We start from the raw sequence: 16,187 nt of genomic DNA, 5'->3' as shown, positions 1-16,187 counted from the left end.
TTCCGATCCGATTCCGATTCCTGTTACTTTAATCAAAGCTACGAGACTATTGGCCCTGCTGAGAGGGAGTCTCAACATTCAGTATACCTTATTATGAACTTAATGCATTCTTCTTTACAAAGAAAAGTTTAAGGTGCAAGCCCTCATTAATGCATTCTTCTTTGTAAGAGAAGTTTGAGGTGCAAGCCCTTGTTAATGCATTCTTCTCTGCAAAACAAATTTGAGGTGCAAGTCCTTGTTGATGCATTCTCCTTTGTGAGAGAGAAGTTTGCAGTGAAAGCCCTTGTTCCACCGTCTAGGAATAGCCATGGTGGATGTCATGTGAGAAACTCTGTGACAACATCACGTTGAGTGACTCCGCCGTGTGCACTAGTGTTTATTTCACACATGGGAGTAGCCATGGTGAACATCATGTTGAGTAAATGCTATCACATTGAGAAAATCTGTGATAAAATTTTGCATTCCACATAAATGGGTGCAGCCATTGTGGTTGACATGTTGAGAGACTCCATAACATAATATATGTAAGTGATATCTCCTTTGCTAAGAGAGAGTGTTAATGTTTCTTGTAGCAGCAAGAGCTATCATGAGTACTTGTGATTTGTGTCTTTCATTCCTTGCTATCTTTTTTGTTTTGAAGCTCTATTGTCAAGCAGTATGGTTGCAGAGCATCCTTGTTATTTGTTATGATGCATTCGCAATTGTGTTGTTGGATTGGATATACTACTGTCACCATTGTATTAGAGATGATGAATTAGCCTAGTAACTATCTTCAACTTTTGTATCTTTGCATCTTCTCTTTTCACTCGTCATTAATGTTTCAAGTGTTTGTTGAAGTTGAATCAATTCCCATTCTTTGTTGGGATAAGGTGAATCAACCTTATGATGCTTTACTGGTTTTTTATTTATGCATTTTTGGAAGATGCTAAATGAGACCAAATCTTCCACAAGGATTTGGAGCAAAAAATAGAAAGTCTATTTTTGGGCTTTATTCTCTTTGCTTTGTTTTTTATGCAAGAGTTGTGCATAAAGGAAGTTTCTAAATAAGTTGTAAATACATTGAATTTAGACGTTTTAAAAATTGTTTCCTTTTGTATGTAAACTCTATAAATACAATAAATACAATGAGTTGCTGAAGAGATGTAAGAGAGAGATGAGAAGTTCTTTGCATAGGGTTATGTTGTTACATTTTCCCTAGAATGGAGCAAGATGTGAATCTCCATGTGAAGGTTGAAAATGTATTGTAACTTGTTGTTGAACAATACATTAGCTTGATGGTTTGGAGTGTGGGGTTTTTTACCTAGAAAAATTTTCCCCACGAATATCTATGTTTTCTATTATGTCTCATTCTTCTAGTTTCATGATTGTAGAATATTAAATCTGTATGTCGTAATGCTGCTCAAATTTTTAATCAATAAACTGTAATCACTTTCCTTGAAGGTTTTAACTAGGAAATAAACTATGTTTGTTTCCGTTTTTATGGCATAGTAGTATGTACTTGTACTTGCATATTAGAAGCTACTCAAGAAATCATTGGATATAGTTTGTGCATACTGATCTCAGATGGCTTTCTAGGATGTTCTCATTTCTCTTCAATTGGTATGAGAGCTCAATTTAGTGAATTGCATACTGCTTGCATGTGACGATTCATGGTGTTTCTGGTTCTGGGTATTTCTTCTATTAAGATTTCTTAGCTTGCCAAGCTTGAAGAAATTGGCTAGTAATCAATCCTTTGATGAGTAGAAGTCTTGCAGTTGATTTAGTTTTTCAGGAGTCAACAAACGTTCTTGAAGGATAGTGAAGATAGAGAAAATGGAGTTGGTCATGTTGAAATGACATTGATCTGGAGCTCTTGGTTGATAGCAAAATAATTCTTGATGCATGGGTATTGGAAGGCATCTCTTTTGTTACCTAGAATGCATAGAGCTTATGGAGTCGATCATTGGATGATCTAGAAGCTTCTGGATAGCCTATCTCTCTCAAATGCATGTGCTAGTAGGGGTTGGAGAATTGGTCTACAAGTGGTTCTGGAGTTCCTGTACTATGTTTCCTTTTGGATGATTGTACTTGCATGGCTTCAATTCTTGTTTGTTGGATTTGAGGGGTTTATGGATTTTCCTTTAAAAATCTATGGTGGTACTCATCCATGATAATCCATTATTCGAGGTTCAATTGTTTGGTGTTTTCTCAGACTTTTGAGTCTTCCAGATGAGAAGTGGGTGTGGGTGTGGATGTGCATGGGTGTTCTTCAACACAATGCTTTTGAAGGTTTTGCATGTTCACATAAAAACTTGTGATTTTTTGGGGATCTATTGAAGAGCTATTTTCTAGACTATGGTTCCTTCGGGGTGTTACTGGATGAGATAGTTGTAGTTCTACATGCATGCATGCTTTGTACATGGTGAGAAGAGGTGTGTTTCTTTCTCTGCATGGAGATGTTGCTACGTGGTTAGTCACTCAGCATTTCTGTGGTGATGCTTTTTTGAATCCCTGGACTATGGTGCTCGATGTGGACATAATTGGCAAATCAAATTTGTGTTTGATCTAGTGTTTGAGTCATGTCGTTTACATGATTGTTCTCTTTAATCTCATTTTTACATGTCACTAATGTGATAGTAGATTTGCATGTTGCAATGATTGGATCTACAAGTTATGCACTCAGGTGGGTAGGCCACCCATTTAATTGTAGTGGAATAACTTGGATGTGGACTGTCTATATCCACCAGATTTGATTCAATGTTGGTGCAGACTTGTTAGCTAGCCTTGTCTGTAGTCACTTATGCATTGTTGTAGTTGCTTTGGGATGAGAGAATGGATGATAAGTGAGTACTTGGATATTCAGTTATGGTGTCCTATAGCATGGTGAATTTCCTTAATTTCGAGATCTTAGCTTCACTCAGTGTGATGTATGGGCTTGGATGATATTTAAATTTGGGGAAGGGTGTGTCGTATGCTTGGAGAGCTCGATATCACATTTCAATGGAAGCTTTAGCAGTGGCTATATTTCTTCATCACATGGTGATGGATGATCTTTGTTAGTGTTAGAGATGTTGTAGGATGACTTAGATCCCGTCGCTACAGAAGGATCTTTCACATTTGTTGGTTCACCAATTGGAGATGTTGACAACTTTAGGATTCAAGGGATCTTTGGTAGAGATGAGGTTTATACTTTCATTTGATATGTCATTATGGTGGCTTTTATGTCATGGTTTTGCTCTTGATTACCGGTTTAGAGTTGTGACATGACGTAGTTATTTGATATGATCACATGGAGCATGTTATCTCTTTAAAGGAGATGTTTTAGATCATGTTGTCATGTTTATGTTCCTGATTCTATGGCTGGAACTTTGACATTGATCTTGGTTTAGTTTCTTGTTATTGAGTACTTTGATCATTTGCTTGATATGTCATGATAGTGCTATGTTGCATCAGTGGAGTTTGGCATGAAGTAATTGATTAAAAGTGGTCATGAATACTTGGAGATTTAGGTGAGGCAAAAATTCTCTTGATATAAGAGACATGTTGAGATGTATACTCTTGATGAGATTTCAGCAAGAAGTCCGAGGAACCTTCACCTTGGGTGGACGTAAGTTCAATAGAGACCTATCAGGAAATTGTTCTTGGATAAGTCATTCTGACTTGCATATCTTGGAGGAGCATTCTCATTCCCCATCCTTGGTCTACTCGGCAGTTTATCACTTGAGAGGTACTGCCCAATTTTACTTTCAGGTGCTTATGTTTTCTTTCATATTCATGGATCTTGAGCGGCAATTAGATGGTTCTAGAGAATTCGTTATGAAAGATGGATAACATGGTTATCTCCTTGAGGTGCATTTTCATTTATGATGATAGTAGGAGATGGTAGTGAGCTGATTTCCTGAAATGGGAAATGGAGTTGTTTGATCATCTTTGAGAGGCTTACATCCATATAGATTCATGATATCATGTTATATTTGATCTCTTGAGGTTGAATGCTTTTGGATGTTGTGGTAACTTTTCTCTTGGGGTTGTGAAGGAGATCATACTTAGCACAGTTGACACTGCTTATGATTTGTAGATTCTCTCTTTGGCCTTGGTTATCTTCTTGGATGTTTGGGTTCACATAACATTATTTTTTGAGATCCGTTGGAGCTATGGTGGTTACTTTTTGTGGTCATATGTTATCACTTGTACTTAATTGTTTTTTGGTGGTATCATGGTGGTTCATTTATCTCTTTTCTTTGTTGGATGTGGAGAACATGGGAGAGTTGTGGAGATTGGATGAGAGAGACGTTTCTTGCAGTGTTTTTGCTACGTGATTCACATATCTTTCTAGATGGTCCTTGGTACTACATGATTACACTTTCTTTGTGTTGTTATCAATAGACTCAGTATGCTTTTGAATTTTCAGATTTGACATAGTATTGACATAGTTGTTATATGTGTTTGTTCTTCAACTAGTTTGCACATAGAGCTTGAGGTTGTGGTTTATGGGTTGTTTATGTTGGATAACCTTGAGGTATGAGTGGTTGGATGGGTTAGCATTTGTTGTTGATGCTATTTCCAATCTCGTGGGTCTATCAGTTGAATTGGAGCAATCAGTTTGGTTGCTGTTCTGACTGATGTTTTATCTTGTTTTCTAGAGGATTACTTCGCATCTATGTTGGGCTAAGAAGTTAACATTTTTTATGCTTTTGTATAGCTCATGAGAGCAGTGGAGTGGTGGCAGTAATTTGTAGCCTTTGTTATCGCTAGGATCTTATGCTTGTGTTGTTTGGAAGGGTGTCTAGTTGGAGCACGAGAGCGTGTGTTAAGATTTATGTGGTTCCATGGATGGATGTGATGATATAGTTTCATCAGTTTGAATCCTGTAAGGTCTTCATCAAGTGGGAGATTGTTGGGATAAGGTAACTCAACCTTATGATGCTTTATTGGTTTTTTATTTATGCATTTTTGGAAGATGCTAAATGAGACTAAATCTCCCACAAAGACTTGGAGCAAAAAATAGAAAATATGTTTTTTGGGCTTTATTCTCTTTGCTAGGTTTTTTATGCAAGAGTTGTGCACAAGGGAAGTTTCTAAATAAGAAGTAAATGCATTGAATATAGATGTTTTAGAAATTGTTTCCTTTTGTATGTAAACTCTATAAATACAATGAGTTGTTGAAGAGATGTAAGAGAGAACTGAGTTCTTTGCATAGAGTTATGCTACTCGATTTTCTCTAGAACGGAGCAAGACGTAAATCTCCATGTGAAAGCTGAAAATGTATTGTAACTTCTTTCTAAATAATACATTAGCTTGATGGTTTGGAGTGTGGGTTTAACCTAGAAAGATTTTCCCCATGTACATCTATGTTTTCTAGTTTGTCTAATTCTTCTAGTTTCATAATTGTAGAATTCTAAAATCTGTATGTTGTAATGCTGCTGAAGTTTTTAGATTGATAAGTTGTAATCACTTTCCTTTGAAGTTTTAATTGTGGGAAATCAACTATGTCAATTTCTGTTTTTATGGCATAGTAGTATGTACTTGTATTTGCTTATTAGAAGCTCTTAAAGAAATCATTGGATACAGTTTGAGCATACTGATCTCAGATGGCTTTCTGGGATGTTCTCATTTCCCTTCATTATTAACTGTCACCATTCGTGTCAATCGCATGTGTATTTAAGCGTTGTTGATTTCTTTGTGTTTGTATGGCTTGTATATTTGGCAGAATATAATACGTTCTAATTATGCTTGTATTTATTACCTGTCAGTTTTCATTGATTCGCTCTCTATGTATTGTCAAAGGTTGAATAATCTTTATGTTCATGTGGTTGTTGATGATGATGAGGATTCAGGTGTCAACAATTCAAGTGTAACTGTTGTCAGTTCATTACATGTGTAACAGATATTGCCCCTTAAGTTAATGGGACTTAGACTATTGATGCAGGTACAGATATGTTGATGATTCAGTGTGTGGTGACTATTTTAGCAAAACAGTTTGTGAGATTGCAACATCGATGGATGTCTGATATTTCAGAGACTGAATATTATCATTGTGTGAGATTAGTGTGTTATTCTTTTGGGTATTGCATGAGCATGTGTGTGAGTTTTACAGTATGTTGGGTTAACCCTCTCTGGTAATTCATGTGCCTAAAATATAGTGTTATAATTTTATATTGTGCATGATAGTATTAAGATAATATCTTATACTTTCTATAATAGTCAACTACTTGTCTGTAGTCCGTCTTTCAGTCTAGATAGGAATGTTTCCTATCCTGTCTCTTTTTTCTTCAGTCCAGATAGGAATGTTTCCTATCCTGTCTCTAGTTTTGTTTCTAATTCCGTCTTCAGTCTACGTTGTTTCTTTTAGGAAGAAACAACGTCCTTGTAATTCTTTATAAGGAACACATTTGTTCCTCTGTTAATTAATGAATCATCCGGAAATCCGTTAATCTGCCAACTCTTCTTGAATCTTGTAACATGGTATCAGAGCGAAGTTTTTTTTTTTAAATAATAATTTCTTTTCAAAAATTATCAGTAGCTATTTTCGAAATTAAGTATCCGTGATATTTTGCTTCAAACTGGGTTTTTCCATTCGGAGAAATCTCACTGTAAATCGAGAGCAGGGTTTCCGTTTTCTGTGAGAAATTCATAGAACTCCTGGTTTTTGGCTAGGGCTTGTGAGACCAGTAAAGGGTGCTTTTTCTGCAAATCACGGCTCTACTTTTTCTCTGGTCGGCTTGTGTTCTGCCTGGTTCGTGGTTCGAATGTGCCAACTTTCGGCCGCAGTCTAAAAGGCCTGAAGTCGTGCGTTTTTTGGCCGTTGTTTTACTGCCGTTTTTCTTGCAGCCGGGCTTTAGCTTTCATACGCCTGTAACAGCGAAATGGTGTTTTTGCCATGCTTCTCAGCTCCTGTTTTTTTTTCTGACGTTTTTTAAAACAAAACGGCTCTCAATCCGGCCTCTACGATTTTCCTAAATCTGCGACTGTTTTTGGAAAGTCCTCTGTCTTTTTGGCCACTGTTTGCTTCATATTTGGAGTCGTTTTTTTGCATACTCAGTCTATAATCGTGCTTGGGAAGCAGAATCGACCATTTTTATCAAGAAATCTGAAGATTTTTCAAGCATTTTTCAGCCAGGGCCGTTTTTTTTCGAAACCCTAATTTTTGGGGTCGGAAAATTTTTTTGTTTGCAGATTCTTGGTGGGTTTTTCGAGACCTCATCTGGGTCTTCGTCAGAATTTTCTGGGTACCTCATTTTTCGTGCCTCGAACTTCGTGCAAATTGCATCTTTGACTAATCTGATGTTGGAGGGCAGTCTACGATTCAATGGCCACAATTATAATCATTGGAAGCAGCGCATGTTAACCATCTTCGAATATCGTCGTTTGGATGAGCTTGTTCTAGGCACAAAGACTCGTCCGACCTCTGACCAAGCAGAACAGGACAAGTTTGATGATCGCAATCAAGAGGCTGTTATGCTTCTTAAGCTCTCTGTTATCGATGATCAGCTACCACAGATTCCTTCAGGCAAGTCAGCTGCAGAAATCTGGAAATATCTGAAGGAGCTGCATGAAACATCTGACAAAAGTCGGGCATTCTTTCTAAAGAATCAGTTGTTCTCCATTATGATGGATGAACGTATGTCCTTACAAGAGCATCTGACAAAGATTAAGGACATCCGTGATCAGCTCGAAGCTATTGGTCGGAAAATGGAGGAAGAGGATATGGTAGTTATCACTCTGAAAAGTCTACCATCATCCTATGAGCACTTCACAGAAACACTCAACATTACGTCAACTAATGTTGATCTGAAGTTTCCAGAATTATGCACCAAACTTCTGCAGCAGGATCGTTGGAAACAACAGTTTGGCAGCAGTGCTTCTACAGCCTCCTCAGAGCAGGCATTTGCTGCAAAATCCTTTCAACAGAACATCGGCAACCATCAGTCTTCTCAGCCTTTCCAGCATCAACCTTCTGCTCAATCCCTGGATGGCTCTACGAAGCAAAATGTGCAGTGTAATTACTATCACAAGTTCAGCCATATGAAGTTCGAGTGCCGGAAACGTTTGGCTGCCCAAGCAAGGCAAAATGCTTCCCAGCCAACAGCACAAGTTGTCGAGCTTCCTGATCAAGGCGAAGCTGCATTTTTCGCCTTCTGAATCTGTTTCTGTTTTTCATGGGTTTGTTGATTTTCTCCTCAAAAATCATTTCAAGTTGTCTGTAATACGCAAGGTTGCGTGAGATTCTGGGTTTGTTGATTTTCTCCTCAAAAATCATTTCAAGTTGTCTGTAATACGCAAGGTTGTGTGAGATTTTGGGTTTTACCGTTTTTTCCACAAAAACGAAGTTTTGTAAATGCAACCTATTTTGAGTCATAGCACTCTTCTGGCAAAGCTTCTTGGTTTCAACATTCTGTAGATCCAGGGAGGGTCTCAATTATCACAGAATGTTCCGACATCCGTACATTGACCATTAAGGGAGGGTATTAAGATAATATCTTATACTTTCTATAATAGTCAACTACTTGTCTGTAGTCCGTCTTTCAGTCTAGATAGGAATGTTTCCTATCCTGTCTCTTTTTTCTTCAGTCCAGATAGGAATGTTTCCTATCCTGTCTCTAGTTTTGTTTCTAATTCCGTCTTCAGTCTACGTTGTTTCTTTTAGAAACAACGTCCTTGTAATTCTTTATAAGGAACACATTTGTTCCTCTGTTAATTAATGAATCATCCGGAAATCCGTTAATCTGCCAACTCTTCTTGAATCTTGTAACAAATAGATGCTACAGAATTCTTCTGTATATAATTGTGTATGATCATTGAATGTGTAAAAAGATATTCTTGTTGTCAAAAGTGTCTCTGAGATACTTGCAGCTTTTGATATTTTGTATTCACATAGCTAAAGCGATCGAACTATGAAGAAGGCTTATTGATTGACTGATAAGAGTTATCAATCATAAGCAAGAGAATACTGTAATTATTTTGAGCATACAATAAAGGATCTATCTTTTGTGGGGCTGATTTTTCACCCTCTTGTGGAGGAGTTTCCCAGGATAATTTACCATGCCATCTGTTTTTGTATTTCTGTATATTGCACTCTTGAATTGTGGTTCAAAATTTAACATTTGGATCTTGTACATCATCAGTTACCACTTGATCCTCGTTCATCACCTTCTTTGCTTATTAGGCACTTTGATCGTGGCATCATCCTCCATGGATATGGAAACGCATAGTAAAATTCAGAGACATCATCATACAACTTTATGCTTCTTCCTACCAATTCCTATCCAGAATGGGAAGCATATCTATATTTGTACTTGGCATTGTTTCTTCCCAAGGGAAGAAATGTTGCTTGTGGGCATTGGATCATCTTTTGTCTTCAAGCATCTATCATTTTGAGTTTAAATCAGCCTGTATATTTTCCTCTCAACTACATAGTAGTTAAAAGAGTTCTACTATTGCCCACGGTCAACATACTCTTACACTTGATTGTGATTCATTTATAATTCAAGATGCAAAGCGCAACAATCCATTTTGTACACTGTCATACAAGTTACACAGATGTTTCAATCTCTCCCTTTGCTTTTCTATTTTTCATATAAAAAGAGAAAAAATTAAACCAGAAGGTACTACTCTTACATGCAATTCAGGAAACAGATAATGGCTAAAATTTCGTTACATTTAATTTCCATAGTAAAGCGTGCTCAAGCTGGATTCGTACAGGGATGGATGACCTCCTGGGAAGTCCCAGTTCATTGTCATGAGAGATGGGTTTGTGTAAACTACTACTCATGAAACATGAGTCAATGAGTTTGACTCAAAAACTACACAGTTAAATCCTGATAGCAACATCACAAAAATTAAAATTGAAATTGTCAAATAGGAACAAAAATTTAAATTGTCAAATAGGAAGTTTGGATTAGAACTCAAGGCATGTTTTTAGTGTAATCTGACTTTAACAACAATTTTGCCCTAGGTTTCCCAGCCATTTCCCAACAAACAACATGCTGTGATAAAAAGTATATTAGCATGACTTCATTTTCCTTTTTCAGTAACTTTTATTTGTGGTTTCAATCTTGAATACCATGATTTTTTTGTTTAGAAGTATTCATCGATGGCTTCCATGTTGTGACCTGTACTGTGGAAGTATGAAAATTATAGCATGGCATATAACCATAAGACCATGTGGAGGATATGACCCATATACAAATGACTCTGTTTGCTTTTCTCCTATTGGATATAATCATATATTGCTTCAGTTATTCAGCTTACAATTCCACATGCTATGCCTATTTCACAGGGAGACCAAACGGCCATATCCCTTCAATTCTTTGAGTGATGCCCCATCATCCAAGTTACATATCTCCATTAAAGCTACAGATTCAATTGTGAATCGTACCATTTTTAGTTTGCACTACAAATAAATTTCACAGAGACCAAAAAGAAGAAAATTTAAACTATATTTCTGCAATGCCTTGAATAATACCAGAGAATAAAGGAAACCTACTAATAAGAGTTTGAGGTTATACAAAGTCCTCTGTAGCCAGCCAATTTTGTCCACTTTAGAATGCTGAGATGAAAGAACTTTGAGCTAGTCACAACAATGATGAGGACAACGTCCCCAGTGAAAATTTTCAAGATCTGATGACCTTCAAGGAAAAGGGCGTAAACCTTCAAACCAGGTGTTAACAAAAATATTCTAAAATCCATTTGCAATCAAGACATTGTTAATTACACTGGGAAGACTGAAATTTTAGATACACATCAACAAGAAGATCAAGTTGAAATTTCATTTAAACTTGATAATATTTCTTTGGGAATATTTTCCATGATTTTAGACTTAGCTTCTTGTTAGTCTTCTTTCGCCTCATAAAGCTTATTTTTCTTGAAGCCATTTGGATGTCTATACGTGACAACCTTTGTAGACTTGACTTTTTACTTGTTTTCCTTTGCCTTGTCAAGTTTATTTTCAAATAATCATATGGCTCGAGTACGTTAAATAATTTATTCTTGTTTATAAGAAAAATCTAAAGAAGATGAGGAAGACTATGCTTCATCCTGAATTAAATTGCCAGCTGCCAACAATAACTCCTTTCATCAGTTTCATCTCCTCCTTTTCAAATTCCAAATACAACTATTTGTAAACAATTCCCAGCAAGCTTCTGAGCAAAGGAATGAGTTTCCCATTTGACAGTTGTAGTCATCTATCACCTTGCACTGTACTACAAAAGTCTCAGATCATTTCAATTGTCAAGCAATTTTGTTTAAATAATGACCGGAATAAAATGTGCTCCATCCAGCACATAATTATATTGGCGACTGTCAAGAACACGTGCTTTAACCAGTTGCATTTCCATCTTTCCATAATCCAAACACAACTAATTGCAAACAATTCCCAACCAGCTTTTAAGCAAAGGAGTGAGTTTCCTAATCCCATATTGTAGCTATCTCCTGCATTGCTTTCTATCACCTTGCACTCTACTACAAAAGTTTCAGTTCATTTTAATTTTCAAATAATTTTGTTTGCATGATGATCAAAATAAAACACGTGACACTCAAACGAGCATACTTCCCCCAGACAGTATTAAATTGCTAAGTACCAACACCTTTCTTCAGTTTCATCCTCATCTTTTCGAAATTTATATACAACTAATTTCAAACAATTCTCAGCCTGCTGCTAAGCAAGGGAATGAGTTTCCAACTTCTCTACAGTTGCAGTTATCTCCTGCATTGCTTTCCATCACCTTTCACTGAGTACAAAGTCTTAAACCATTTCAATGGTCAAGTAATTTTGTTTGCGAAGTGAACAAAATCAAACACAGAAAACCCTGAAATGAGCTATTATTCTCTAAATTATAAGATTCAATTCTCATATAGCAAAAGCAGTGACACTCTACGAAGCCCTCTGAACAGTGATAGTGTTCTTGTACATAACAAACCGTATGATTTTCTTAAAGAACCAGGAAAAACATCAGAGACACAATCATTTTCAGGCATCTGTGTCACAAACCAATATCTTTGTGTAAAAATGGACAACGGAAAAGTTGTAAAGGAATCAATCATCTAAAATCTTCCTATATAGAAGAATTTCTCACAGCCAAATCAGCACGTGCTTTAAGTAGTGACAAAGGACTTCTACAATATTTTCTTGTACTATGCTGTTATTCATCAGTACCCCTTCATACGTAGTTATGATTTACAATGCAACAAATTGAATCCTAACTTTAGAACGCGTAGACACGATGAGCCACTCAGAAATATCCATTGGAGCCATGCAAAATGATTGCTAAAAGGTCACTCAAATTTTAACAGCCTAGTCTATTCCAATATCCAAAATGGAAATGTGATATTGTTTATCACTAGAAACACTAATATTAACACTGAAAATATGAATGAAGAGCTAAAAGAAATTTGCACTGCTCAAATTAATTTCCAGCTAAAGAAATATAGTATCCATGTTTAAAAATATACCTGCAACCATGTGCCTGCAGATGCTAATGATGACAGCATACCTGCAAATAGCAGAGAATCCTTGCCACTAAATACGTTTGCAACCAAAATTCCTTTCTGCATGGTGCTACTGACATGTGAACCCATCAAAAAAGCTCCCGAAAACTCCAAGAATCCTGCTGTCACCACAGCCTGTCTTAAAGTTAGCGCACCTGATCCAACTGAGGTTCCCATTGCATTTGCTACATCATTGGCACCTATATTCCATGCCATATAGAACCCAAACAGTAGTGTTAGGTAAGAAAGACTCTTTGTTTTCATGGGCAGGCCATGTCCCAGAGATTTCATCAACAGTGGAAGAACGAGAGCTGCTAATGCAATGCCTCCTGAAATGCCAAAGGCTGTTCGTGGGGAGATGTTAAATGCTTCTGACATTCCTTGCACTTTTTTATTCTGAACCTTGCCGTTCTCAAGCCCGGAACTAATGTTGCTCATTTTACAATCTTTCTTCTCTTCATTGTTAAAGTAATTCCTCTCAATATCCTCTCCATCAGGCTCTGCAAACGAGGACGATAAAGCTGAAACCTCGTTTTTTTTACCATAATCAAAATTGCTGGATTTACATCCTCGAAATAAGGGAATCCCCTTCGGAATCCTAAATATCTGGGGAATTTTGGTAAATCCATCAATTGTTCCAGGATTTAATGAATTATTGGAATGGAATGCTGTATGACTGACAGATCCTAGGATCCTACAATAACTAGTGGACATCGTACGTGTAAATTGTCTAATAAGCCCATGCCTTGGACTGAAAGGAGAATTTTGAAGCCGACACAAGCTACCTTTGGAGGACTCCCCAAAAATTGGAATTTGCAGACAAGATATTGTACCTAAAATCATATTGGTCAACTTAAAAGTCCAATTATTCGCAACAAAGTTTCACCGAATTACAAATGATTAAAATAACCGAATGCCTAAAACCCAACTCTTCCGATAATCCATATAGGCAATCCTCTTCTCAAATATCAAATTGCTGATAGAAGGCCCAAAACTCAACTCGGCTCTAAACCTTCCAAATACTAAAACACCCGCTAGTTTAAATTCACTTGCCCTCAAAAAACCTGCCTACCCTGAAAGATTCAATCCAATGCAGAACCCCTCTTCAAACCTATGGATATAACTATAGTCAGAGACCTGCGATAACCAAACTTTTAAGACTCAACTCGGGTATAACGCCTCCCAAATGTTTGCAGACCCGCTTTCTGAAATCTATTTCCTGTAAATTCTACCGCGCACTAGCTGAATTCAACATCAAAAAGAATAATATGGGCATTCCCCTAATCAAAGATCTGCCTGAGACGTAGACAAACGAATATCAAGGGAATGGTTGCAATTATCAAATCGATCTACTTTACAATCACAGATAACAGTACAAAGCCACAGCTGTTCAGTGTGGAAGAACAGAACAGAAATTGCCTTAAACGATGCACTCAACTATTCAGTAAACTCTTCCGATATAATGTACTTTTTGGAAACTTTGAAAAAATCTTAAGAGCTGACTTCTAGACTTCAACTTGAAACATGACAAATCCATGCTAGTTAAAATCATACTGGCCTCTTGAGAAGAACAAAAATTTGGGAGAGACTTCCTATGACTAAAGGCATTTGAGGGAGGCGCAAGAAATTCGGTTGTGATCGTTCTGGCTCAAGATTAAATCCAAAAATTATGTTGGAAAGTAGTGACTCCGGCAGGTCGTCACCGTTGGGCACTAGTTATTTTTCGTTTCTGACGGCTTCTCTTATCCGTCTGGAAAAGTTTATGGAAGTTGACGCTTCCTGTTTTGGCAGTGACTCACTAAACTTGTGAGGCGGAAAAGCACATGGATGAAACAAAATGACAAATGGATGCAAAAATGGGATATCAACATCCAAGCTTGCCCAGATAATATTAAAGAAATAAAAAAGTTTGTCAATGAAAAATTTCGCAATATTCTGTGGACAAAACACATAGGAAGGAAAATATCTTATTACATTAAAGAATTTAATCCCACTTCTAGTCATGATGAAAAGGCCTATATAAGGGCATCTATTAATTGGAAAGCAAAAATGTTGATGGCACAAATTAGAACTAGTTCACATCAGCTGCGATGTGAAACTGGTAGATGGCAAGTTCCAAAGGAAGAGTGGGCAGACAGAACATGTTTATTCTGCAATATGGGAACAGTGGAGATAGAGCAACACTTTGTCATGGAATGCTTGGCTTACAACGACATCAGATCTGATTATACAAAAATTCTGCAGAACAAGGACTTCAACTATTTATTTGAGGAAGATCAAGTGAAGAGAACAGCGGATTTGATTATCAAAATTCAGAGAAGAAGAGACAAGTTAACCAAAACTTTGCAACTGACTAGTTTGGCTCCTGATTCGGGAGGGCGATTGCATGGGTCCCATAGACTACTTTAGTCTCGTGGACGTCATTAAAATCTATCATATCATCAACTATTTTAGAAACCGTACCACCTTGGATGTTTTATAGACAAATAGTGTTGGTGGAGCCCGAATTATTGAAATTTTTTACCAGTTGCATGCTTTTCCACTTTGAAATTGATGGCAGTAATGGCAGTTTTGGCACTTGTAGACATAAGTTAGGTTGAAGAGTTATTTAAACTATATGGTTTGACATGTTATATTTTCATAAAATTATAAATATTACAATTCAATTTATTTAGTTTTAGTAAATAAGGCGTCGAAGTATAGGTTGTATTACAATGAGCTGTCTATAGATGGGTAGGGGAGTAATAAGGAAATGTCATTTGGTGTAGTATTGCATGAAATAGTGATTGAGAACAATAAAAATGTTGAAAATGATTATTTAGGACAAAAAAGTCTATTTGAAAAATTAGAAAACATAAATGGGATGGTGTTGTTGCAGAGTTAATTGTTTAACACAACATTAATTGAAATGTATGTGACTAGTTCCTAGAGTATATTACATTGCTTTGTCCTTCATATGGTACTAAACTAAAATGTATGTGACTAGTTCCTAGAGTATATTTCATTACCCTATCCTCCATATGGTACTAATTTCAAGTAATGGTCAATATTTTTCAATGAAAATATTTTGACCGCAATGATAGTCTATATTGTATTATTACTTTGAAATTCTAGCACTATTTCCCTTTTCTCACAGCCACCATTTCACTACTATTAAGACCCCAAGAGGATATTTACAAAAAATTTGAAACTACAACAAACAATATCAACAACCATCGTTGTCACGACTCGTTCCCTTATGCCGAGTAAAATGGAAATTGCAATGCCACCTGGATATTGTTAAAAACCTCATCTTTTATAAATTTATTTAAATTGATTCTTGTGTGTAACCTTTGGAACAAAGAATCAGTTACATGCTTATTGATCAATGTAACTACCATGGCATCTTGTGGGGATCATTAATCTCTTGACGTTGTGTTTGGGGGTAGTAGAGATACCCAAAATAATTGAAGAACGGTTCATGGTGGGGAGGGAGAAAAAACCAAAAACTCTAGTGGTCATCGGTGATTGATAGGTATAAAATATTCATCATTTCTACTAATTATCATCACCTTGTTGAAGACGATGAAGAAGTGCTTAGTTTGTGGCACAAGCTAGACAAAGATCTGCTCCAATGTCTTATATTGAGTTAGGAGGGGGAATTACAAATTGGGTTGAGATGGGAATTATGTAACTTCAGATCACTCTGTCCTTTGTAATTATTTTTAGCTAATGTAGAGTTG

General features: G+C 36.6%; 1 protein-coding gene across 1 annotated transcript in view; it reads right to left on the bottom strand.

Moving 5' to 3' along the window:
• The window catches only part of LOC149568277 (inorganic phosphate transporter 2-1, chloroplastic-like), a 54,004-nt gene extending 39,731 nt beyond the window's left edge, over positions 1-14,273 (bottom strand). Inside the window, exon 1 of the mRNA XM_089821256.1 lies at positions 12,430-14,273. Within this exon, the coding sequence (XP_089677382.1) occupies positions 12,430-13,308 (879 nt within the window). The 5' untranslated portion in view covers positions 13,309-14,273. The remainder of the gene's footprint in view (positions 1-12,429) is intronic.
• Positions 14,274-16,187: the final 1,914 nt, after the last annotated feature.

Source organism: Cupressus sempervirens, chromosome 3 (genome assembly GCF_028749045.1).
Source record: "Cupressus sempervirens isolate cs-2001-9-10 chromosome 3, ASM2874904v1, whole genome shotgun sequence".
Taxonomy (NCBI): domain Eukaryota; kingdom Viridiplantae; phylum Streptophyta; class Pinopsida; order Cupressales; family Cupressaceae; genus Cupressus; species Cupressus sempervirens.
Note: the sequence above shows the minus strand (reverse complement) of the source record. Positions and strands in the feature narration are given on the sequence as shown.